Source organism: Miniopterus natalensis, chromosome 1 (assembly GCF_054644295.1).
Source record: "Miniopterus natalensis isolate mMinNat1 chromosome 1, mMinNat1.hap1, whole genome shotgun sequence".
Lineage (NCBI taxonomy): Eukaryota > Metazoa > Chordata > Mammalia > Chiroptera > Miniopteridae > Miniopterus > Miniopterus natalensis.
The window spans coordinates 50,670,172-50,695,031 of record NC_142081.1 but is presented as its reverse complement, the minus strand read 5'-3'; the positions used below and the strand labels follow the sequence as shown (position 1 = coordinate 50,695,031).

Sequence of the window (24,860 nt, the reverse complement as noted above, 5' to 3'; positions counted from 1 at the left end):
AAAAGCTGTGGAATGGGAGAGCACCCCCACCCCCATACCAGGAAGGGCACTTCCACACCCACCCCGCCCCCTCCTCCGGCTCGCACCACAAAAAGAAACAAGGCCAGAGGCCTGTCTACTTTTACACCTATACCTCTGAACCCACGCTGTGACAACAGGACCCTATTAGCAAGCACTGGTCCTGTTTTTTTTTTCTTTCTGTTTTTTTAAAAATGTCTTTATTGATTTCAGAGAGAGGAAGGGAGAGGGAGAGAGAGGTAGAAACATCGGTGATGAGAGAGTCATCGATCGGCTGCCTCCTGCCGCCCCCGACTGGGGATCGAGCCCGCAGCCGGGCATGTGCCCTGACCGGGAATCGGACCGCAGTCTCCTGGATCCCAGGTGGACGCTCAACCGCTGAGCCACGCCGGCCGGGCGGGCCCTGTTTTATGTGCTACATTTCAAATATGTTGATGGTATTATTTTACATACTTACACGTGGGCGCATGGGCACACCATTTACCCATATCATAAGCACGTGCTGCGTGTTTCAGCGTGCACTGGAGTCACTTCAAGGGGCTTGTTAAAACAGATTCCTGGGTTCTAGTCCGGAGTCTCTGAATCAGTAGGATTTCTAACGGGGTCCCAAGTGAGGCCTGGATGTATATGTGCAGGGAAAAAATGCAGGTGAATCCTAACTAAACATATTTTAGCAGGTTTGTTTATTTTATGGGAATGGGCGAGGCAATTTTGAAAGTATTTTAGATGTATTATTGGACTGAGTAAATGAGTAAATGCATGCTATGAGAGAGAGAGAAATGTTATCGGGGGCCAGGTTCTCAGAGAGGAAGCGACATACAAACATGGAGTGGGGCAGGCAAGGGAAAGATCCTGTGGGGATGTATCACAGTGGAATGTGGAGGCACTGGTGCGAACTCATGATTTTAAAAATATGTGCATAAGCATATTTATGTGCACATGTGTATTAAGTATGTATGAGCGTGTATATGCACATTTGTGTATGTGTGCATATACACGCTTATTTTTCCTGGATTTGCCTGAGAGGGCCAAAAAGAAAGTCACACTTGTAGTCCCGAGCGCACCTAGTTGCCCTGGTCTTCTTGGTCTCTAATACCGTTCCCCACCAAAGCAAACAGGGCTCATCAGAGGAGGGGTAGAGCCTAGGGCCGGGGCAACAGGTGAGCGTGAAATACCTTATTACGATGTCAGAAAGTTAAAAAAAAGTTGGAAAAACCCAGGAACTAGATTAAAGGGACGCCCACCGGTCAAATCTGGGACACCTTGAGCACTGAAATAGTGAAGTATAGTAATGAATTATAAACCACTGTGAAAAAAGGAATGGGTGAGTCCACACCAGTAATAAATGGGTGAGTAAATGAGAGGGAAGGGGGCTCTTGCTCACAGTAGAAAGACAAGAGCTGACTGTTAAATATGGCTGGAGCGCTGGAGATGGAAAATCATTTTGAAACCATTGTCATAAAGACTAGATCAGGCAAGAATCAATAGATGCTAAAATCTATGGGGAATTTTGATGAGGAAGGAGATATTTGCAAGGTTTTAAAGTGTATCCCCAAAGATTGCTCATTAGTCGTTAGGGAGGGGGGAAAGCCCCAGTGATTATAAAGTGGAGAAATGAGACAACATCGTCACTAATGATCAAAATGAACTCTCCGGTTAAGTGAGGGACAGACAGACTTCGTGGGCCCCTGAATGAGATCCCTGGGGAAGGACATGCCTCACCATGAAGCTTTCTGGGCAAGTAAGCATCTCCTCAGTCTAACCGAGGAAACATCAGATAAACTCCAAATGAGAAGTATCTTTTTTGAAAAGTGGGGACTGTATTTCTTCAACCATGTGAATGTTATAAAAGGCAAAGAACGGCTGTGGAATGTTTCAGATTAAAGAAAAAAGATCTGTGACAACCTAATGCTTGACTGAATGGAGGTAACAATGCCGTGGAAGACTTTACCAGCGCAAGGGAGCTGCGGCTATATAAAAGCACAGCCCTGCCCTTGGAAATATACTCAAGTATTTAGGGACAAGGGGCATGATGTTTGTAATAGACCTGCCACTGGTGCACGAAAAAATTCTGGGCCGGAGGGAGACAGAGAGAGAGAGCATGTGAACAAGCCAATGATAAAGCAAGTAAGGCAAAATGTTAACAGTGGTCAATTAGTCATGTTAACAATTGGATCAAGGGTATAAGGACACTCTTTGTACTCTTTTATTTTTGTACCATAAAAATTTGAAATAATTTCCAAATAAAAATTACTTAACATCATGTTTTTGAATAACATTGAATGACATCAACCTGGCAGGGTAGCTCAGTTGGCTAGAGCACTGTCCCGATACACCAAGGTTGTGGGTTCAATCCCTGGTCAGGGCACATACAGAAATCAACCAATGGATGCATAAATAAGTAGAACAACAAATCGATGTTTCTCTCTCTCTCTAAATCAATAAATAAAAATTTAAAAAATTTTGAGGACTTTGAGATATGTCCAGTTTAAATTCTCTATGAGCTCAATTTTGTGAAAATTAAAAATTGAAAATGTATCTTATGTATGTACTTTGAAAAGCTAAAAGGAAACGAACCAACATATAAACAGGCACGATCTCTGGGTTATGAAATTATAGATGATTTGGTTTTGTTGTATTGTTTACAATGTCTCATAGCTTTCAGAGTTCTACACTGAGCATGTATTACCTCAAAAATTAGAGACAAATTAGCTTTGAAAGAGAAAAACAATATTTCCGTAAAGTTTTATGTATAATGCTGCTGACTGCTGTCATTCATTAGTAAGAGCAAAAACAAAGCCAAACAAAAAATCCTGAAATCACTGAAATGTCCAGTGATGGGGACAGTTGTTGGAGAGGTTGTGTAAATAATGATACTAAAATACTACAAAGTCATACAAATTTATGTTTACCCAGTCGATTCATGGGCTAACCTCAGAGTCCTAAATAGGGGGTTGATTAAATTATAGCATATCTATAAAACAGAAAATGTGTAGATTTTCTGACATGGAGTGCTCCAGGGGCAGAGGGATGGCTTTTACCTTTTCCTCTGCTGTTTTTGAAATTGTGAAACTCTAGCTCTACATGTCTGCTGACTGAATGGGTGCTACTTATGAGGCATTTGGGAGGGGTGGTAAAATTTCCAGGGATTTTTGTTGACTCAGTTATTTTTTTGTGTATTTTCAAATATCCTACCATAAATTTAATAAAAAAATTTTTTTTAATTTAAAAAGTTACAAAATTGTATATATCATGTTATTGAAGAAAGATTGGAAGGATATTCACAATAAAATGGAAGGGTTATCTCTGTGTGTGGGTTTTATGAGTGATTCTTGTCTTCTTTTTTCTTGATTAGCATATTATACTTTTACAAGAATAAGTTACTTTTTATTTTTATTTTTAAATATATCTTTACTGATTTCAGAGAGAGGAAAGGAGAGGGAGAGAGAGACAGAAACACCAATGATGAGAGAGTCATTGATCGAGCCTGCAACCCGGGCATGTGTCCTGACCGGGAACCGAACCCCGATCGCCTGGATCCTAGGTCGACGCTCAACCGCCGAGCCACGCCCGGCCGGGCAGAATAAGTTCCTTTTTAAAAAGCATTGGAGTTAAGTAAAATTTAAAAGTAAGACCGGCCGGTGTGGCTCAGTGGCTGAGCGTCGACCCCTGAACCAGGAGGTCATGGTTCGATTCCCGGTCAGGGCACATTTGATCCCCAGTAGAGGGCGTCGAGGAGGCAGCTGATCAATTATTCTCATCACTGATGTTTCTATCTCTTTCTCCCTCTCTCTGAAATCAATGAAGACATATTAAAAAAAGATAAGATAGAAGATGTTGGACATGGTAAGTATGCAAAAATGGTAAAAAAAAATTTAGTAGGGCTATGTCACGACATTGTGTCTGCAGAGCACAATAATGAACTCATCAGGAAGAATCCTTCTCCCTGTGTTGAAGGCTCTAAGGTGATACAGGCTGTGTCTGGTTGCATTACTTTAAAATAAGGAGGCTGGGTGGAAGATAGAGTATATTTTTATAAGCTTAAGTTTTGGACCACTTCTGTGTACTGAGTTGTCTTTCATAAAAGAGCTGGATTAAGGGACAACCACTGAAGCCACCTGAGATAATTTTCAGTATATCCAGAAGGGTGGTCACCGTGCGCTAATCCTTTAATTTTATTGTTCAGATAATTGCAGTGGGCAGCACCTTGTCGGGCATGTAAATATATTTCCAGGAAGGCAACTGTCAGTTAAAAGAGCAGAATTTTGCAAGAGGCATTCACTATTTTCCCTACAAAGTTATTGTCTGGGAGATGGAAGAGGCCCTTGATTACTTTTCAATATGGACACACACACACATGCACACACACGCGCGCACACGCGCACACGCATGCACACACATGCTCACACACATGCTCACACACATGCTCACACACTTGAAAGGCCATAGGCTGTCTCTGAAGAATGCACAAGAAGATGGTAACGGATTGGTTCTAGGGAAGGGGGACTGGGTAACTAGGGAACTGGTTTGGAGAAAATCTTTGTTTTGTCTAAATACCTTTTTTTGCTGTTTAACTTAAAAATAGTGATATTCCCATAGTATGTATGTATTCAAAAATAAATATTTATTAGAAATGATTTAAAAAAAATTGGGAGCTCATGGGCAACCCTGAAAACAACCAGAACAAAGCAAAGTTTTCTTTTGTATGAGAATATGCTTGACTTTGGAATGGTCAGTTCCCGTGCCAAACTGTGAAAAGTGACTGAAACCAAGACTTGCCAACACTTGTCTGTCCCTCCAACAGGCCTGTGCTTATCTCGCCCCCCCTGTTGTCTTCACTTACAGACAGAAGGCTCCTGACCCGCAGTTACGAGGGATGACTTCTTTTTTTTCCTACCAGCAGCGATGGATTGGGCCACCCTCTACCCTGGCTCTTCATGGGTCTTAGGAGCCCAACAGCAGGCAGTTGGCCAGGTCAGAGGACCCATCGGTGCCCACCAGCACTGGGAAGTGAAAACCAGACTCACAATCTTTACCTCAGTAGCATCACGCTAACATCACGTTGCCCCCGTTAAGTGACATGTTCTGGTGAGGCAGAGACAACTGAGCTGACTTTACACATCACATCTGTGCAGAGGTGACAGGGAGAGTGTGGACTCTTCTGAAACGTTATCACTTTATATTTAAATGACCACAGCCGCCGACAGCTGAGGGTGTGCCCAAGTACCCAGCTTCCCGAGCCAGAACCGCAGGGGGCAGTTCCTCTTTCACTTTCGCTCTCCTGGATTCTGCTTTAGGAATGTGCCTCAGATTTTGCCTGCCCGTTGTCTCCTTTTCTGCTGACAATGACATACAGTCGGACCCTCATAGCTAGTCCCCTGCTATTGCCTCTCCTGTCATCTCCCACTCAATCTTGCTTTCAAAAGCACCAATCCCACAACTTCCTTTGGCTCCTACTGTCATAGGCCCAAAGCCCTTGGACCACACAGACATGGTAGGTTCTTGGGAGTCTCTTTTCAGTCTTCTTCCCACTTTGCTTTCCTGCTCCACGGAACTTTATTCCTACCAGGATGGGGGCGCTCATCAGAGAGAGTAAGTATTTATTGGCCTGCACGCACCCTCCCTGTCTCCTCCAGGGTTCCACACATCACTCCTCTTGAGGCCAGCACTTAGCCCAAGGCCCGACACATAGGAGGCACCCAGTCAGTGTTTAGGTGAATGAAGGAAAATAGACCTTTTGGGTGATGTGACAGGACCCTCAACGCAGTGTCTCTGACTCGAACGTGCACATGAATCTCCTGGGGATCTTGTAAAGATGCAGATTGAGATTCAGTAGGTCTGGGGTGGAACCGGAGAGCCTGCATCTCTCCCCACGCTCCCAGAGGAGGCCGGTCCTGCTGCCTGGGAGCCAGACTTTGAGTGAGAAGGGCCGAAAGAACAGTAATAATTGTTTAGGTGCAGGAGAGTATGGAAACAATTTTTCCTATAGGACTCTAGAATTTGTGAGTAAATTTTGATCCCAAAAGAGATAAAAAGAAGTGAAATATTATATAATAATATATAAGATTATATATTATGTAATAATATTTAAGCTATGGAACTACAAGTTATTTTAGGAAAAGGGTAAGATAAATAAGTGATAAAGGGGCAAAAATAAAAATTACTTGCTCTTAAATTCTCAATGCCGACATTCTAATTCTCAACTTGGACTTCTATTAGATCACGTGGGAGGCTTTTCCCCCAACATATATTCTCCTTGCCCTCTCCGGCGCCCCTAGAGGGGTCTGAGACCCTCTGCCCCCCCCCCCCCCCCGAAAACCAGAGCCTGGGGGCGCTTCTGTTATTGACGGGTCGGTTTGGTACAAATTGTTGGGGTTGGGGAACCAGACAAAAGCAATCTTTCTCCTTCCCAATGTTAAAATTAAATAATGTACACTGCCTACGAAATATTATGTATCATATATTTAAGAAGGAAGCATAGTAACAAAATATCGGTGAAGGTAGCAAAAGAATTAGAGCCTCGGGTGCCTCGTGAACTCCCAGGAGCGCTCTCTCCTCCATCCCCTGGCTTTCCCGGCCAGAGGAACCACCACGCTCCTGAATTTTCCTCATCATTCATTTGTGGCTGTTTTTTTAAACAATACTTATGTATCTTCCAATAATAATTTATTTAGCATTGCTCGCTTTTGAGCTTTGCAAAAATGGTATTGCTCTGGTATGATCTTCTACAGCTTGCCCTTAAAAAAAGCAAAACTGTTCTTAAGACGCAACTGTGCTGTTTGCGTAGCTGTGGCTCATTCATTTTCATTACAGTGTACTTACTATACACTATATGAATACGTCACAATTTATTTTTTATTTTTATTTATTTCAATATCTTGCAACATCTTTGTCCTTTTGTTTATTTGTTTTTTTTTCCTTAACTGAGGATAAGTTTATTGATTTTAGAGATGGGGGGGGAGAAACATCGATCAGTTGCCTCCCTCCCGCGTCCCAGGGAACGAACCTGGGTATGTGCCTTGACCGGGAATCGAACCCACCACCTTTTGGTGTTTGGGATGATGCTCCATCCTACTGGGCCACCCGGCCAGGGCCATCAAGTGAATGCATTCCCCGTCAGTGGACAGTTGACTGTTTCTGTTTTCTTCTCTAATGAACAATACTGCTATAAGCCATTTTGCACACATCTCCAGGAATGTCTGTAAATTTTTCTTGAGTATATACCAAAGATTTAGAGTTGCTGGATAGAAGCAGGTTCAGGTTTATAAGATAATGACAAATTATCTTTTGAAGCAACAGTGCCAATTTACATTCCCACCGGCAGTGTAGGACTTCCTGATGGTCCAGTGTCCCTGCCAACGGCTTGTGCTATTAGGATGCAGGAATCGCAGTCTCAGACTGCAGCATCTCTGTGCCAGAAGGCAGCACTCCCGACTGGTTGGACTGTTTCCTCCTGGCCGCCCGACAGGAGAGCCTGGCCCTGAGACTCTGCCCAAGATGGGCGCCTGGGCCTTACACCTTGTTGAACCCTGACTTTGGGACAGAGCACTGAATTGAGAAAACAGACTTTGAGTGGATACACAGTCACCATAGAAGGCAATCGATCTTAGGAGGTGGGACCTGAAAGGGCCCCTAAGGCCAAATCCTTCATTCTACATTTAAGGAGACTGAGGCCCAGAGAGATTCAAGGACTTGACAAGTTCTTGGAGCTAATTAGTGCAAGGACCTGTCTCTGGGGCTCTTGATGTTTTACTCCAGGGTTTTAAAAAAATTTGTTTTGTCTGTTTTAGTAATTTAAGGTGGCATAACATGATCTATTAAATTAACGACTCTGTAAATATTCAAATAACTGCCCATTTATTTTTTAAAAGGTGGTTGGTTGATTTAAGTGACTGATAAATTTGATAACTTTAGCTTCTTTGCTTATGAAGTCAACAGGGGTAATATTGAATTTCAACGAGATAAGTAGGGAAAAGATGCCATCTCCACAATTATGGTTTTCAATATGCAGACTTAACAATATTAAAAGATACCCATTCCCTGGGGAAAAGAATCCCCAATTTTATAACTGATCATCACCTGCCCCCCCTTCCCCCCAGGAAAATGCTAGGCACTGCCCTAAGAAGCCCTTTTGCAAGGAAGGCAAACTTCAAATTTAGTCAGTTCCATTCATCCCACTCTTATGAACCCTCATAATCAAGCCACAGCAAGAGGCTGGGAACTATGTGCACAATGTGGCAAAATAGTCTCAGTAACCTGATGGTTTATAATCTCATTTGGCTTTACATGTGAATGTAGAAAAACACTCAGAAAGAAACCAATTTGCAGCTGAGGTACTTCATGCGCTTCAGAGTTTGCCTAATAATGAAATAGGGCATGATCCTGTGCAGGGGAATCTGTCTCCATGCATTAAAGGCAGTAAAGTGGAAGTATGGAGAGGGAAAAGGGCTGCTTAATAGCAAGGGTGTTGGCCTGAAGGAACGTGGCTCCGAAGCCTGCAGTGAACATTTTCATTCAGGACCCCTCCCCGCACACAGACACACCTCCCTTGCCCATCTCTACCCCAAGAGTTTATTTACCAGTTTAAAATATCTTTTGGTTTAGCAATGCCTGTAGGCTGGCGATAAAAGATTTCTGTGAGCCCAGCCCTCTTTTAACATCAGGGTAAAACTCAGGAGCTGTTTGTTACTGTGGGGTGGGCAAGAACACCCAGTCACTTTGCTAGGAATGCTGAGCAAATGGTACCGAGGTACTTCTGGTTCAGGTTTTCCTCCCAGCAGTCATTTTAATCAGCACTTCCCCCTATTTAATGAGCCAGTAGAGCCATTACATAATCACCCAGCTCACTAGATTAATGATGAAAAGAGGAACTGATTTTTCCAGTTGCGTCATTTGAAGTAAATGTTAACTTTCTTTTCTGAGTCCTTAGTTAACCGCATTAGTGTGACAAATATGTCTTTGTCTAGCATAAGTAATTAGAATTTAATCACTTTAACTGCATCTTAATTACCTCAAATGAATTGAAGGGATATTTAATAGCAAAGATTAAATTGCCTTAATGAACGATTTTTGTGACTCCATCAATACTTGCATCGCGTTGGCCACTCCTCTCACGCACTGCGCCTGCAGTGAGCAGGGGGGTCACTAGGTGGCGCGCTCCGCTCGCTTATTTGTTTAATTTCCCCCATTGATCTGTTTTAGAAGACAACAGGAAAGAAAGCGAAAAGCACATAGTTTATTGTGTTCCTTTGATAACCTCTCTTTGGAACTATGAGATCATCACCAGATGCGAAAACGAAAGCAGTGATTTCAGAAACTGTCGATTCTGAGTGTCCTATGGCCTATGCAAAGGGAGATGAGAAACACATGGATAACTGGAAACACACGGTATTTGATGGAAATTGTAAGTTGCCCTCTGGATGGTTGCCAACTTATATACAGAGTTTTAGTCAATTTATTATTTTTTAGTGCAGAGTCCTAAAATATGAATAATAGGCGAGCTTTGGAATAGCAAGACGGGCGCTGATGTGAAGCCAAGAAATGTAATTGCTGTGCAAGTACAGATCCGAAGACCAATGCCTGGAAGTATGGGAGGCTTGGGCCTTTGGGCCCTCCTCCAGGCATGGGTCCCAATGGGCCAGTCCTACCCACAGAACACATCTAATGAGATGGGTCTTGCCCATCAATAATTGTTTAAGTGAACAAATGGATAGGGAGACTTGGGTTCCACATCTAGCTCTGTTACGGACTTACATTCCCTCTCGCTGCTTCTTCAAAAGAGAGCAATAAAAAGTCTCGCTTATAAGTCTTGAGTAAAAAGGAAATAAGTTTCCATAAGTGACTCTCTTTGGGAGTCTCATGGGGAAGACACACACTCTCTAATTTCAAGACCTGTATTATGCAGAGACTTTCTAGAGTGGGTGTTTATGATAGAGAATGAGACATTTCTGCATTTGGGGTCCACTGACCTGGCAGACCTGTACGAGCAATAGAGGCACAGGGAGGAGGGCAAGGGGGTTCTGGGCTGTGAGCTGGGAAACCTGAGCTCTGGGCATCAGGGATTTCCAGCTGTGCTATCACAGGTAAGTTATTTAACCTCATCGTAGAGAGACACAGGGGAAGTAATAGTAACTACCACATAAACTAGTGGTTCCCAAACTTCGCTGCATATTAAAATCAACTCAAGCTCTTAAAAATCCCAGTGCCCAGGTCATGCCCTATACCAATTATAGCAGAATATCTAGGGTTGTAGCCAGGAATCTTTTTAAAAAAGACGAACATCTCTGTGCCTAGCATGTATCTGACTAACAGAAAGTGCACCGCAGACATAAGATTCTTCCTTGGCAATTGCCAAACTGCCAAATCTGATGGGTTGTGCTTCAGGGTCTGGTTCTGTTCAGCTGTTGTCTTATCAAATTGTCTCACCTAAATGAGAAGAAGACTTCTAGAACCTAATTTGTTCCAACTTTATGATAATATAATTTCTTTTGGGAGGAATATAATATCACTCTATAGCAAGACCCTGTGATAAAACATAAATCTGAATGTTTGTATCAAAACAATCAGATTGTCTTGTGATTGGCCACCTAACCCAATCCTATCACTTCAGGAGGAAATAAAGCTTCATTACTATTAACATACTTGTGTTAAAATAAAAACCTATGAAAATCTATTGATAGAAGACAGGAATTCACATTACAAATAAGTTTTTTTCTTATCACTGAACTCTCTGAGGCTGACACTTTCCATGTGGAAATAATATACCATTTTCCTCCCAAATGCGCTTTTTCACCGTATTTAAATAGGTACACAATGAAAACAGTATTTAATGAATAGTCATTGAATGCTTTTATCCAGAATTATAAGAAACCTACTCTCTAACTACCATGGCTTCAATAAGATCCTCCTTCCGTTGCTGCCCTAGGGGACCATTCAGTCTTACCAAGAGTGTGGAAATTCTGCTGTTTTAACAGGGACTGAAATGAAATTAGTCATTTCTCATCCAACCCAACAAGACTTCCTGGTTAATTTAAACATTAAGTTGGTGTTTATTCTGATATGTGGAGCTTACAAAGAGCACTGAGCGCTGTTACTTGAAGGGCAAGGCTTTTTCTAGCTATGGATTCTGGGGAGCAAGACACCGAAACCCTCCTCGCTAATTACCCACCTTCATCAGATTTCAGGATTTTCTTTCTTACCAGGAAATCAACAATACATTTTACCGACATACTCTGTAAGAACTGTTCCTTTTGAGAACTTTGGGTAGCAGCATCTGTTTGATTAGCTGAATTCGCCATGAATGTGGAAATGATGACATCAAAACAGCCCCTGTAACAACTCCTTAAAGACCTCGTAGATTAGAGATGACTATAGATTTTCCCCAGCACGGATCAAAGGGACTGAATTGAACGTTTTAGCTTAATGATCCAACCCCTGTCACACCCATAGGGACTCGAATTCCGATTTTATAAGCAGGTGTGCACATGCACTCAGCCGCACGCAGGAAGCTGCCAGAGAGGGAGGGAAAGATCAACCACCTGATCGACGAGAATAGGTTTGATCTTTTCGATTACTTGACTGTGGCAGTGTATATTCCTGACGGGCTCTTACAATTTCTCACAAACTTCTGAATATTGGCTGTTAGTTTTCGTTTTCTCACTACAACTCTCCCAAGACAACCCAGCCACCTTCCCGGGCGGAGAGCGTCTGCAGCCGGAGGCGCGCCCGCGGTGCCCTGTCCAGGGTCCTGACGCCGCGCCAAGGCTCCAACGCCCTTTCCCCACCCACCCGGCACCGGAGGAAACAAAGACATCCAGGCTCGAGGCCCCAGAGCAGCCTCCCAACTTCCATCAGTCAGCTGGAAGGGGAAACAACAAAACAAAGGAGCCGCTGATCCGCCCTCTGGGTTCGACAGCCCTCGGCTCCAACCTTCCTCCGACAGCCAGAGTCACCTTCTCTACTCTGACCCTGCTTTTCTCCAATAAAAACATGCCAGCAAAAGTATAATTCGGAGAGAAAATCCGAGCACGCATATTGTTTGGGTAGGTTAGAGTTGGAGTGTACTTTGGGGGGTGGGGGTGGGGGGAGTGGTGGCAATTTTGTGTCATCACTGGGTAATATTAAGGCATTGTTGGAGACCGAGACAGATCCACTAGCTAGCCTTTTCTACCTCCTCCACACCCTCACTCTATCAAAAGGGTTACCGGTTTGAAATCCCTGGGACAATTCCACAGCAGGTTGAACCACGGAGGATTGCTGCGCGCCAGGCGCGGGCCCGCAGGGGGCGCGCGCGGCCGCCCCAGCCCAGCGCGCCCGCTCCCAGGGAAGGTGAACCCCGACGAGGGCAGGAGCCCAGCTCCCCGCGGCGCGCTCCCGGCTCGAAGCCTGAAGATAAAGAAAGTCGTGCCCTGGGCTAGTTAGTGGCTCTGAGGCTACAACACAGCTTGCTATGTGATGGCACAGTCCTGCCCAACCGCCCGTTGGTCCGGCTGGGTCTCTAGTGACCCCAGCAGCTCTGGGTCAGGCGGGTCGCTCGGGCCAACTCCGACCATCCTCGTTGTGCTTCCCAGGGGCTGGGTGGGGGCTGCGCCGCGGGCGGGACAGCCGGTGGCCCTTTGAACAGGCCGCGGCGTTTACTTATCTCAGGTGGCTGACCCCAGGGTTGCCATACCAATAACCGTCAGGCCTCCTCAAGCCCCAGAAGCAGGTCTTCCCCACCCTAGTCAAACCACGTGCACAGTGCTTCCTGACCCCACGAGCTCCTTTCTTTCCTCACGAGGGGTTTGTGCTCCCTAGCGGGGATGGCAACAGGAAACTTTTGTCTCATACGCTTTAAGGGTCAGCCATGGGCTGCAAGACAGGCCCACGGAGAACCTTCTGGTAACTGTCCCCAAGAGCGAGGCTTTTTGGTTTCCTGTTAGGATGGAGTGTGTGGGGTCTCCAGCCAGCTCTCCGGGTGCCACCATTCCAATTAGCCACCATTCGGCCTGGGGGGTGAAGGTGGGGGAATCGGGGATCCCTAGGTCTCCGTCTGACAACTGGCCCAGTCCCCAGCCACTCTGGGAGGAGACCATCCCAGGCCTTCTGGGGACGCGCTGCTCACGGATTCGAGAGGGTGACTGCGGGCCGCGCCCCGCCGGCCCTTTGTTCCCGCCGCCGGCTGCCAGCAGCTGCACTGCGCGCCAGGCCGGTCGCTGCGGAGACCTGGGGCTCGAGGGAACCAATCCGCCCGGCGCCTTCTCTCCCTACTCTAGGGCTCAGGCACCCTTCCAGTTCCCGCGCCCCACACCCCCAGTCCTGGCGGTTCCCCCGGCCGGCCTGGGCCCGGGAGTCTGAGGATTGGGGAAGTGGGGTTCCCAGAGCCAGCATCGCACTCCTGCTGGACTCCCGTGGCCCAGGGAAGGGAGGGGACAGTTGAAATGTCACCCGCCGGGATAAATATTAACAAAAAGCAAATGAACTTGCGCGGGGGCCTGTTATCAATCAACCAGGCCGCAAGGCCACTTATGGCAAACACAACCCAGGTTGGCCAGGGCGAGACTTTCTCATGGCCACCTCCTGGCCCGATCTCCCTGCCCCCCAGCCCCCTCCAGCCCGCCCCCTCCCGCACACGCACCTCCACCCCGGCCCTTTTCTAAGTCGCTCTGGAACAAATTCCCCACAGGAAGGGGGCGCAGTCCGGATGCGGGAGACCCGGCCGGCGCCGTGGTGCCCTTTGGAGGTTTCTTGCCTCCAGGTACGAAAGGGTCCGAGTGGCCCAGCGCGCGCACCTGCCCGAGCCCAGGGCCTGCGGGCCCTCGCCTCCCAGGTCCCCGCTGTTGCGCCAGCTGGTGGGTGCGCGTCGCAGTCTCTTCCGGCGCTGGCAGCTCCCCTAGTGCGGTGGACGCCTCCTGGAATCTTTAATTGGAAACTAATCTCCTTGCGTTTTAATAGGCGCCCACGTCAGAGGCGGGGCACCCAGCCACCCGCACAGCCCGGCCCGCCCACCCCACCTGGGACGAGATGCCGCGCGCGTCTGGTTGTGCTGCACTTCAGTGGGACAGCAGCAAGTATTGCATTGAGGGAACAAGTATTGATTTTTCAAAGGTAGTTAATTTGGTGAGAATCTCCTCCTGTCTCCCGTCTTCCACCAGGAGATGCAATTTCATAACGAGAAGGCACCGCCCCAAACACACGGCCACGTGTGAAGGGCTTGGTTCTCCGCAGCAAACGGCGCGGAACCTGGGGCACGGGAGGGGCAGAGACAGGCCACTCTCCCTCCCACCCCACGGGGCCGGGACGCGGCTGACGGGCCTCTGAGCGCAGCAGCGCGCACAGCTGCACGGAGCATCTCGGTGCGCGAGAGGCGGCGACGGGGAGGCGGCGGCAACGCTGCGCAGCTGCAGCCGACGTGCCCCGCGACCCCTGCTGAGCCTCCCGCAAAGCCCAGCAGAGATCACTGAGGGGGTTCAAGAAACGGCCTCACTTACATTTACTTTTTATAAATAACGGTGTTAACGGAACGGCTGGTAGTTCTTCCGTGGCGTAAAAATAGGCGGTGGCTTTTGCAGCAGAATGGCATTGCTCCGGGTCTCTCCGCTCGCGCGCTCCTCCCAGCGCTCCCCACCCCCTTAATTACGCCAAAGAAAGAAAAATGGGAGGTCACGACGCTCCATCCGGGTCTCGGCATGCGGCGTCCGTTTGGGATTAGGGGGCCAAACGTGTGTCTGGCCAGAGTCTCCGACCCACCCCCCCAAAAAGGCCGTATGTCTGGGGCCCAGGATGCCCCGGCCCCGGCTGCTGGGCCTCAGGCGCCCGCCCGTTGGATAGCGTCTGGGTCCCGCGGCCTCGGCCAGCACGCCGCCCGCGCCTCGGGCGTGCGGGTCCCGGCTTTCGGGCTCCCGCTCAGCAGCACTGCGGCGCCCAGGCCTGGAGGTCAGAGCGCGCTCACGCAGGACAGGGCCCTACACCCGGCGTCCAGGGCTCGGGGGTCTCTGAACAGAACCTGTCAGTCTGTCCTTCCCGGCGGCAACAGGAGGCAAGGAGGGAGGAAGGCTCATTGAAGTCCCGAGCGAGCGCCTTCGCGGGGTGGCGGGTGGGGCACGGGGTTCCCAGGGGGCGCCCCTCCACTTCCACCAACCCTCTGCGCCCACCCCCGCCAGTCCGTGCGGGCACTGCCTGGGCAAAAGGTCCTGAAGCCCCGCACGAGTGTGGCGTGGGCGCGTGAAGAGGCGCTGATCACCTTGGGCACCGGCAGAACCGGCGCAGGCAGGGGCGGGAAAGCCGTTTCTTGCACCCCCCCGCCACCCTGGAACTTCAGCTGCGCTCGGGTCTCGGTCGGCCCGCGGGCAGGGGGCGGCTGCGCACAGCGCTGGACAGGACGGCAGCGTCGCCGAAGCCCGGCGGGCACCCGGCCGGCCTCTCCCTCCCCCTGTCCTGCTCCGGGCTTCCCGCGTGGGGCCTTTGCTGGGAGAGAAGAGCGCGGGACTGAGGTCCCGCCAGCGCGCGCTCGGGAGGGGAGGCCCGGAGCGCCCCGACCCGAAGGTGGCTTTGGGTCACCTCCCGGCTCCAGCCGCGGGCTCCCCGGCCCGCCGGCCCCCGCCTCGCTCTGGCTTCCCATTGGCCCGCGCGGGGTGGGGGAGGGGGCTGGCCTCCCGCTTTGATTTCAGTCTGTGGAGCTGCTCAGCGCCCTCGGCTCCGCGCGGATTGACTGTCTCTCGTTCTCCAGGGACGAATTGACCGAGAGCGATCAGTTAATTAACAAACCCGCGCGCCGGCTTTTACCTTTCTCTTCCCCAGGACTCCGGCCAGGGCGCCGGGGCTGAGGCTGGGGGGCTGCGGGTGGTGTGTGTGTGAACTCAGGAGTCAGTCCGCTCAGCCCCGGTCTCACCAAACCGAGCCCGCCCTCGGCGCCCCCTGGCTCTGCCTCCCCTCGTGTCCTCTGCCCTCAGAGGTCGCGGAATCCGCACGAAATCCCTGGTGCCGTTCAGGCTGGACTCAGCTGTCCCCTGGGCGAGCGACCGGCCGGAGCCTGCGGGCACCTGGGCCTGAAGAGGCGGGGTGCTTGGCGCTGTGTGTGCAGCGCCGCCCAGACCTTCCCGCTAAACTCGGAAACGCCCGGGCGTCGGGGTTTGGGGCCCGCGAGACCTCTGCTCGCAGACTTGGGGGCCATTTCCACACTCCCACCCTCCCCTGCACTGGGATTCAGACGAAACATCACGCAGAGGAATAAAAATGAAAACGCGAAGTCCTAACCGACAGGCGACAGAGGCTGTCCCCGGCCTCGGCGGGGAGCTCCCTTGTTGCCCCGTCGCCTCACCGGGACCTCCGCCCCGCGGGTCTCCCTCCGCGTTCACAGCCCGGCCGTAGCCGGCGCGCGCCAACCCTTGCCGGGCGTCCGCCGCGCAGGGCTTTAGGACCTTCCGCCCGAACTCTGACTGCGCCGCCCGCCACCCTCCTCCCCGCACCCGCCCCGCGCCAACAGGGTTCGTGCGGGAGGGGAGTCGCCGCAGCGAGTTCAGGTCAACATTGGCAGGCAGCTCCAGCCCTGCGCGCGGGCAAGTGCCAGGCGCGTAGTTCCAGGCACGTGTTGCCTCCCGGTCCCCGAACCCGAGTGCCCAGCCCAGGAGCGAAGCACAGACGACGCCTGGCCAGGTGCGGGGATTTGCCTGCGCTTCCGGCAGTGCGAGCTTCCCGCACGAATGCGCCCCCGCAGCGGCGGGGACCGTGCCACACAGCTCCCGGAGCCTTCCACAGCCCGTCTGCCGCCTGGAGCCGCATGCCGGCTCTTCCAGGCCCGAGGATCCCCCCCTCGGGAAAAGGAAGACGGGGTGAAGCGGGCCCAGCGCTCTCTCCTTTCCGCCCTCCTTCGGTCCCTAGGCTTCCCGGCTGCTTCTCTCCCCGCGCGCCCAACACCTCGACCCGCTCACCTGCTAAGCGGAGCGCAGACATGCGTTGGAACTCCGGCTCCTGCAGCCACTTCCACATCCTCCGGAAGGTCTCCCGGCCAGACTTGAGTTTGCTCCAAGGTTTGGGGTTGCGCAGCAGGTCCGAGAGGGTCCCTTGGGAACGGCAGAGCACCCTCTGCGCGAAGATGGCCTGTGGGATGCTGTAGCGCTTGAGCTCGGTGGTGATACGCTGCGCCACCTCTTTGGTATTGATCTCTTCCATTTGTCCTGAATTACTTCCATTGCTGACCTGCGCGCCGGTCACGGACGGGTTGGGCTCCCGGGCTGTGCCCAGGAGCTGCCCGTGGCCCTGGGCGTTCAGGTGGGCGTGGGGGTGGTGCGGAGGAAGGCCGTTGATGGGTACCATGCCGGCGGAGGTGGGCGTGAGGTGCTGCTCCCCGTGACGTCCCAGCATGGCCGGGTGGTGGGCTTCGAAGCCGTTGGGGGTGAGCATCTTGTCGGTGGGCATGGCGGCGCCAGGGTGAGCATAGTGGGGGAGCCCTTGCTGAGAGTTGTGGATGCCACCCAGGCCGGAACCGGAGAGGGGCGAGAGGCTCTGGCCCATGCCAGCCACGTCCTTGTGGTAGGGGGTATAGAGGTTATTCATGGAGGCCAGCCCGCGCTCGTCCCGCATGAGCGTGAAGCTGCCGCTCACGTTGCCCGCCAGGCGCTGGTGGTGGTGCGGGTGGTGGTGGTGATGGTGGTGGTGGTGATGGTGAGGGAACTTGTCCGAGACGGTGGAGATGGGCGGCAGCGGCTGCAGAGGGGTTAAGGTGGTGTAGGTGGTGGGCATGCTCATACCTGGGGGAGTCTCGCAGGCCATGGTCATCGTGGGGTGAAGGGGGCCGGCCAGGCTGTGCTCGGGGGCCCGGTGGTGGTGGTGGTAGTCGCCGCCGCCCCCGCCGCCGTCCAGCAGGGACGCCATGCCCATGGAGCGCGGGTGCGCGGGGGGCAGGTGGCTGCCGCGGTGCGCTACGGAGCTTCGAGCGTGGGGGCTGCCGCCCAGCAGGTCGGCAGGGGCGGGCACCGGCTCATGGCTCACCCCGTGCAGCTCGCCGATCGCCTCCATGGTCAGCTGCGCGTTCATCGTGATCCGGGCGAGCGGGCGGCGGACACAACATCGATGAGGCCGGAGAGGCGGCAAAGGGCGCACGGAGTCCGGTCTTCACATCGGCTGCCTGCGCCTGCTGCCTGCCTGCCTTCCTCTCGCTGTGGGGCTCTGTCTCCCTCTCTGCGCGTCTCGCCTTCCCTCTTGCCCCCACCTTCCCCTCTGCGTCCTCGGTTTTTTTTTTTTTTTTTTTTTAATATTAATTTCCAAAAAGGATCCTCACCGTTGGGTGAGCCCTGCGTCCCCAGCCCCCTTGCCCCTGGCCCCCTCTCGCCCCTCTCCTTCTTAGAATTGTGAGGTCCCGGGCTCCCCTGACGCAGCCCGCGCGCCCTCCGCGGCCGCTGCCCGCCGGCGCCGCTGGCCAGCTCGAGCCATGGCTGGGTTACTGTCGCCGACTCTGTGGCCGCGGTGCCGCCGCCGCCGCCGCCGCCGCGGCCCGCCCTCAGGCCCGCGGTGCAGCGCGCAGGCGCGCGCTCGGCCCCGCCCCTTCCCCGCCCCCTCCCGCGCCGCCCGTGACGTCCCGGTACAAACGGAGGAGGGGTCCGGCGCCCTGCCCGCGGCGCCGGGTGGCCGGGCTCGCCGCGCGCACGTGGGGAAAGGCCTGGCGTCCAGAGCGACCTGGGGCGGCCGCCGCAGCCCCGGGAGACCCGCGCGCCTGTCCGGTCCCCGGCTCGGGTGGGCTCCCCTCCCAGCCCCGGGCTGCACACAGCGGGTGGTGCGCTCTGCCCGCAGGGCCGAAGGCCCTCCAGCTGCGGCCTCCCGGCGCTTCGCCCGGGGTGCTGAGGCTGTGCCATCACTCCTTCCACCCTGGCCCCCTAAGCTTTATCGCCCGGAGGGCTTCTGGGGGCCCACGTCTTCCCCATCCTCAGGGAACAGGTATCTTGAAGGCCTTGGTCAGCTTGGCGGCTGTTAACCCAGAAATCTCGGACCTCCCTGATAATCCTCTGCCCACCCCCTCCTCTGCCATGCTCTGGGAGAGGGGAGCGCAGTGCCAAGAGTCCCAGCCCGGGCCATACCTCGCTGTCTCCCGCCGGCTGGGTCCTTCTCTGGCTCAGCTGACAATTAAGACCGTGCGTCGCTTCGCCAATGACAGTGTGTGTGTGTGTGTGTGTGGTGTGCTGGGGGGCGGGGAGTGCCAAGCTAACTTCTGGGTGCTGGAGGGGCGGCTGAGGCTCAGGCCGTTCGCCCGGCCTCTCCATGGCCCTCCTGGTAAAGCACCCAGAAGCCACTGCTTGCGGAAGGACTGACAGCCGCAGGGTGGGCCAGGCGCGCGGGTCTCCGCTCGGCCCGTAGGGACGCCCTCTTCCCAGCGTCCCCGCGAGAAGCCTCCAGATTTGAAAATCAATTCAGCTTCAGGCGTAACTGTCCGCTTCTCACAATCACGCTCCAATCCAGAATCGAACTTGGTCCTTGAGCCTGGTGGGGGCCCGTGGGGAGGCCCCCAGTGTGGGGCGTACACCAGGCTGCCACAGGCCCTGGCGGCTTTCTTTCATTTACAAAGGCAAGAAAAAAAAATTCTGTAACAAAAGGCAGAGCCGTGTCCGCTTAGGTGCTTTCATCCCTCAGAGAAAGGACAGATGTGCCCATTGTCAGGCTCTTGGCAGTTACGACCGGGTCAGCGCCAAGCCTCAGCCCCGGGCGAACGGTGGTCACAGTGGGGGACTGCCTCTCAAAGCCTGGGTATCTGGGCCCGGATCCGGAACGAGGTGTGTGTGGCCTGTACTGGTTCAAACTCAAATTGTAGGTTCCTTTGCTGGAACACCCCCTAAGGGCCCACCAGTGGTGTCTCCACTGAAACAGAGACCTAGGAGAGACCAGGGCTGGGGTGGTGGGAGTAGAAGTGACTGGCTCCCTTAGGCAAAAGCTTGGGCAGGCCTACCCTTAGGGGAAAATTCCCACCAGCTAAGGCATGAGCAGGCCCATCTCTTTGCCCAGGTTCCTGCAGCCACCAGGCAACATCATGATCCAGGTAGGTCAAGACTGGTAGGTACAGTCAGTGAACCTGACTTCCTTGAAAGTGGTCATGTCCTGGGATTGATCTGACTGGTTCCATCACCGGAGACACTCCTATCTTGTCCAAACAATGCCTACAGAGGCCCTGGAAATGGGAATCTACCTCAGTGGACTTGGCATCTACTAGCACAGTGAACATTTAGGAATTTAAGACCCCAGAGAGGGAAAGATCTTTGGGAAAAATACACTGACATAAAGAAACCCAGAAAACAAAATTACTCTATTTAAACTTATCTACACGTATCTATTCATATGCCCAAGCATAAAGTGTACTTTCTGCCTCGCGGATCATAATATGTTGGTGGGAAGCTTCACTTTTGTTTTCTTATTGTTTCTGTTCTTTTCTGTTCCAGCACAGAGCATGTGGCTCTTGTATGAGACCAAACAATGGGTTAAAGTAGCAGGCAGCCTTTGAGCTAAACTGCTGTCTCCCTACACCCCCATATTCTGATCCCTTGGAAATTATTGATTTGCCCTTATGACAACTCTCTTCCCAAAAGGCAGTTTGTTAAAAGAAAGAAGTAAATACCACCAAGTGCACAAATTGTTCATGGTTTTCTCTTTGTGGAACTAATTAGGGACTTGATCCTGGAAACCCTCCTTCACATGAGGCTTTTGGCTGAGCCTCGGAAGCTACCTGAAGAGGCCGGGATCAGGTGAGCTCAGCTCCCCTACTCCCCTTATGAAGAGGGGGACTGGTTCAGTGTTGGTCCCCAAAGGAGAAATCAAGGAAAAGATCTGGAGGAGCGCTGTATTTGTTGAGCTAATACGTGTGCGGGACTTGCTTTGGTTTGCAAATCTCCCTAATTTTTCTTGGCTAGTCATGCTATTATAGTTAACCACTGTTTTCCTGTAGTTGACTGAGTTGCAGTGATTTCTCAGAAACATTTTATTCTTACTTGACTTCTTGGAAGATTTTCCTATACTAAAGAAAGGGACAGATGCTCTTAGGCCTACTTAAAGTGAATGAGTGTGTGTGTGTGTGCGTGTGTGTGTGTGTGTGTGTGGGGGGGAGACTAGACAGATTGCCAACTGCTGGAGGGTTGGAACAGCTTTTTGTCATTTCGTTCTTTCCCTCCCTTCCCTCGTCCAGTGCCCAGCATGAGGGCTGGCACCCATCAGGTGCCCTATGGGGGAATGAAACATTTAAACCCAAGGAGGAGTTCCTTGAAACTATTTGGTTGGCCAAGTGTATTACAGGATGCTGCATGTTTCTTTACAACAGTCAAGAAGTTTGAGGGGAGGGCTTATTGTCAGCCGGTTAGATTTTGAGTACCTTCAGGGAACTAAAAAAATAGTGTCAATCACCACCACAAAATTACGTACATGTATATTATTTAAGAAAAAGGGAAATAAGACTGTTGACTGGATGCTTGTTGCTGGTAATATTTTTGGTGTGGAAACAAGGATTGCAGACTGCTTGTTTTGTAAATATTGGGGTGGTGATGACGGTGATCAGGCAGGTGCAATCTTTCCTATGCTGGGTGGGCTAGAGCTTGCCAGGTGACCCTATTAAGCTTAGAAAAGAGAATGAAAGTAAGTCCATTCCTCCACATGCTGGCCCCACAAGCTTTTCTGAAACCCTCCTTCAGCTTCGGAGTTACTGCTTTAGTTCTCTTTGTGAGTAATAGAGAGGGAGCATATGGCCCAGTCCCAGTTTCCAGGGCCATTCAGAGAAATGTTTCTAGCCCCTCTGAGACATCAAATGTTTACTTCCCATTTGTTGGCCCCACAAACAGCGAGCCTGGGTGTCAGGGCAGATCCCCGCCCCTTGCGCCCCTCCGGTGGGAGGCCTACTCCTTGGCCAGGGCCTCAGAAGGTAACTCACCAGTGTTTCTGATGCCTGTAGCAAGCCTCAAATTAAAGTCCTGGTGAGGAACCATTTCTTTGGTGTCTAGCAACAGTATACCGGTCACAACTTGATAACTATGGGGTGAAGGATTTGGTGGTGTTTTCTGCCGGGTTCTCTTGTCTTCCTCCCACCTCTGGAGAAATGCAATTCAGAAAATTGCTGTTGGCTTAGAACACCAAGAAATTCAGAAGGGGGTGGTCTGGTGACTCGCTATTGAAAACCATTTAAAAAAATTAATCGATGACTTCTCTCCACTCTCTGGGGGCCAAGGAAAGGGTAACCAATGATTCCAGCCCTGTTCATCAATCTTTGATCTTCTATTTAGCATACAGGTTTTAATCCATCTGTTCAGTTATTTTTTTCCCCTTCTTTAACCTAAATGATCGTTTTGGCCCATGACAGTATATTTTATACTCTGGATTTCTGCGCTCCCCTTTGTTCTATTGCCTGCCCGCCCCCTCCAAACCCAAAGAGAAGCAGCTCTGGTAAAGTGCTCTCCACAGCGAGCGCCAGCTCCAGCTGAGCTGGGTTCTAGGAGAGGAGTGTGGCCAGGACGTCAGGCCCCTCTGCCAGCATCTCCAGGCGCTTCCTCTCTTGGGTCTAAATCTGTTCCTGCGGTCCCCGATTTCCACGAGGGCTTCTCAAGGCCTCAGGCCCAAGGCGCAGAAGGGAGGGGTGTTCTAATATTGTGGGCCTGCGGAGGGGTCCGAGGCTCCCCGGTGGCGCTCTGGCTGCGGCACCCCGCACTGCATTCCTCAGCCGGTTCCCTTCTGGGGAGTTGGCCTTCTCTCCAAACTTTCAATGGGTTTTTCTTTCTTGGTCTTATTTTTATATTGTTGAAGTATATTACAAAGGAGACCTGTCCGGACTCCTTTGTAATAATATAACGGGGTGGGGACAAATTTTCCAGATTTGGGGCTGCGGTGAAGGATCCGCTTCCGCTCCCTAGAATCTCGGGCTCCGCCCTGGATGAGGGGCGCGCGCGGGTAGATGCCGGGGCCGTGGCGCAGTTCTAAGCGACTCGAGGTGGGGAAAATTCAGAGCGAAGAAGGCGGGCGGAGGCCAAGGTCGGCTCTGGAGGGTGTCCAGGTGCACCACCCTCCCGCCTGGGAGGACAGCAGAGGAAGGACGGAGGTCGCGGGTGGCAGCCCGGCGTGGAGCCGCAGGTGCGCGGGGGTGGCCCACGTTGGCCGCCCCACCGTCGCGGCCCCTGCGGCCCCTGCGCCCCGCTCGCCGCCCGCTCCGCGAGCTCCTCGGCGGCCGGGAGAACGCCGCCCCGGCCCGAGAGCAGCTGCGCTTGGGCAGGAAAACTCTTTAAACAAATCATTTTGGTGTCTAATCAATTAGTGTTTGCGCAGTCAAGTACCATAGATTTAACAGAATAATCGTTACCGCCCTTGTCTTTATTTGACACGCAGACACCTAGACGATTTAAAAATGAAACGCTGGTGTTCTGGGCTCCCCACCTCGAGCCTGCGCCCCCTCCCTCCCTGCTCGGCCCGCCGGCCTTTTGTTTCCCGCAGGCCGAGCCTGCTCTTTCCTTCCTCCGGTCTTTCCTGCCTCTTCACGCTTCGCGCCCTTTCCTTCCCTCCTGGCCCGTCCTGCCCTGGCAGCCTCGCAGGTCCCGGCCCCTCACCCCTTCGCTTCCGCGGCGGGCAGCCTCCGGGTGTGGGGCCCTTGGGGCTCTGGGCGAGCGCCCTGCCCTTTGGCCCCCGCGCCATCCCCACGCGGGGCTACGGAGTCGTCGAGCGTCCAGAAGCCTTTCCCCGGGACCCCCGCCCTCTAACGTGATGCTCACCCGCTCACACCCTCCTGAACCGTCCAGGACCTGAGTGGCCTGTGCGCGCCCTTCCCCGTCGGTGGAGCTGGGGAAAGACCTTCAGCTGCGCGTGTGGGGCTGCGCGCCTCACAGAGTCTTGGCCCATATATGTGGGGACCCAGGGCGCAAGACCCGGGTTGAGAAGAAAACCTGAGAGTGCGGGCTTGGCCCCCAACCCCTGAACGCCGGGCGAGGAGGGCGCGCCCGCGGGCGGTGGCGCACCTGGGGACCCATGTTTGGGGGCTGCGTGTTGCCTCCGAGGCACACTGCTCTGGCCCAGGCCAGCGCCCAAGGCCTAGGGCTCAGGTCGGGGTCGGGAGGGCCCCAGGTGCTCGGGAATAGATGCTCCGGTATCTCTCTCCCCACCTCGAACCAGTTTTTCAGGGTGTGGGTGCAGGTCTAAGTGTGTGTGAATGTATTAGCGTGAGGCGCCAGCTGTGCGTCCCGCCGGGCCTCAGGCCACCTGGGCTGGGACGTGGGAGTCCCCAGAGTGTTGTAGGGGTGGTCCCCAGACCCAAGAGACCTGGAGGCGGGACTAGAAGGCTGTGGGGGTGATGAGTGGCCGCAGTGAGAAATTTGGGGGAGCCGGGTGGCCAAGAACACCTCCACTCCTCAATTGCTCTACTCACCATTGGACCCAGCGGAGAGGCCGAGCCTGACACACCTGGGCAGCGGGTTGGTTAAATGCCGGCTGTAATTCTAAAAGCCGGGAGGAAGAATTAGCTGGAGGTGAAGCCCCCTCGGGGGCTCGGGCTGCCCCAACCTGAGCCCGGATGGTCTCAAAAGCCGCTGGATCTGCCTCAGGGTCCCAAGTCTCAGGCACTCACCTGAGAGACTTTGCTCTCAACAATAGACGATTATAATGTACTTGACTAATGTCTGTATTTTCCTGTTTAACATACATTAATCCAAAGTAACAAAAAAATCAATATTGCTAACAATATTGCAAACAAACCCTAGTCTCTCTCAGACAAAAACCTCCTCAGATTTTCAGTCACTTTTACCCACTTGAATTGCATTATTTCTCCTAGCCCACTGGTAGCTTCTGGCTAGCCCGGAGTTCAGTCCTGGCCTTCAATAGCCTTTCTTTCAAAATCCTGATTTTTTTTTTTTTTTTTTTTTTTG

General features: G+C 52.4%; 1 protein-coding gene across 3 annotated transcripts in view; it reads right to left on the bottom strand.

Annotated features, from left to right (window-relative positions):
- ONECUT1 (one cut homeobox 1) overlaps nucleotides 1–18,030 on the bottom strand; it is a 30,675-nt gene extending 12,645 nt beyond the window's left edge. For 2 of the 3 annotated variants that reach the window (XM_087814602.1, XM_016224976.2), the window contains exon 1: nucleotides 16,926–18,030. In XM_087814602.1, coding sequence (XP_087670728.1) covers nucleotides 16,926–18,030 — 1,105 coding nt within the window. Of the gene's footprint in view, nucleotides 1–16,911 lie in introns of all 3 variants that reach the window. The other variant, XM_087814593.1, reaches the window with a different exon arrangement.
- Nucleotides 18,031–24,860: the final 6,830 nt, after the last annotated feature.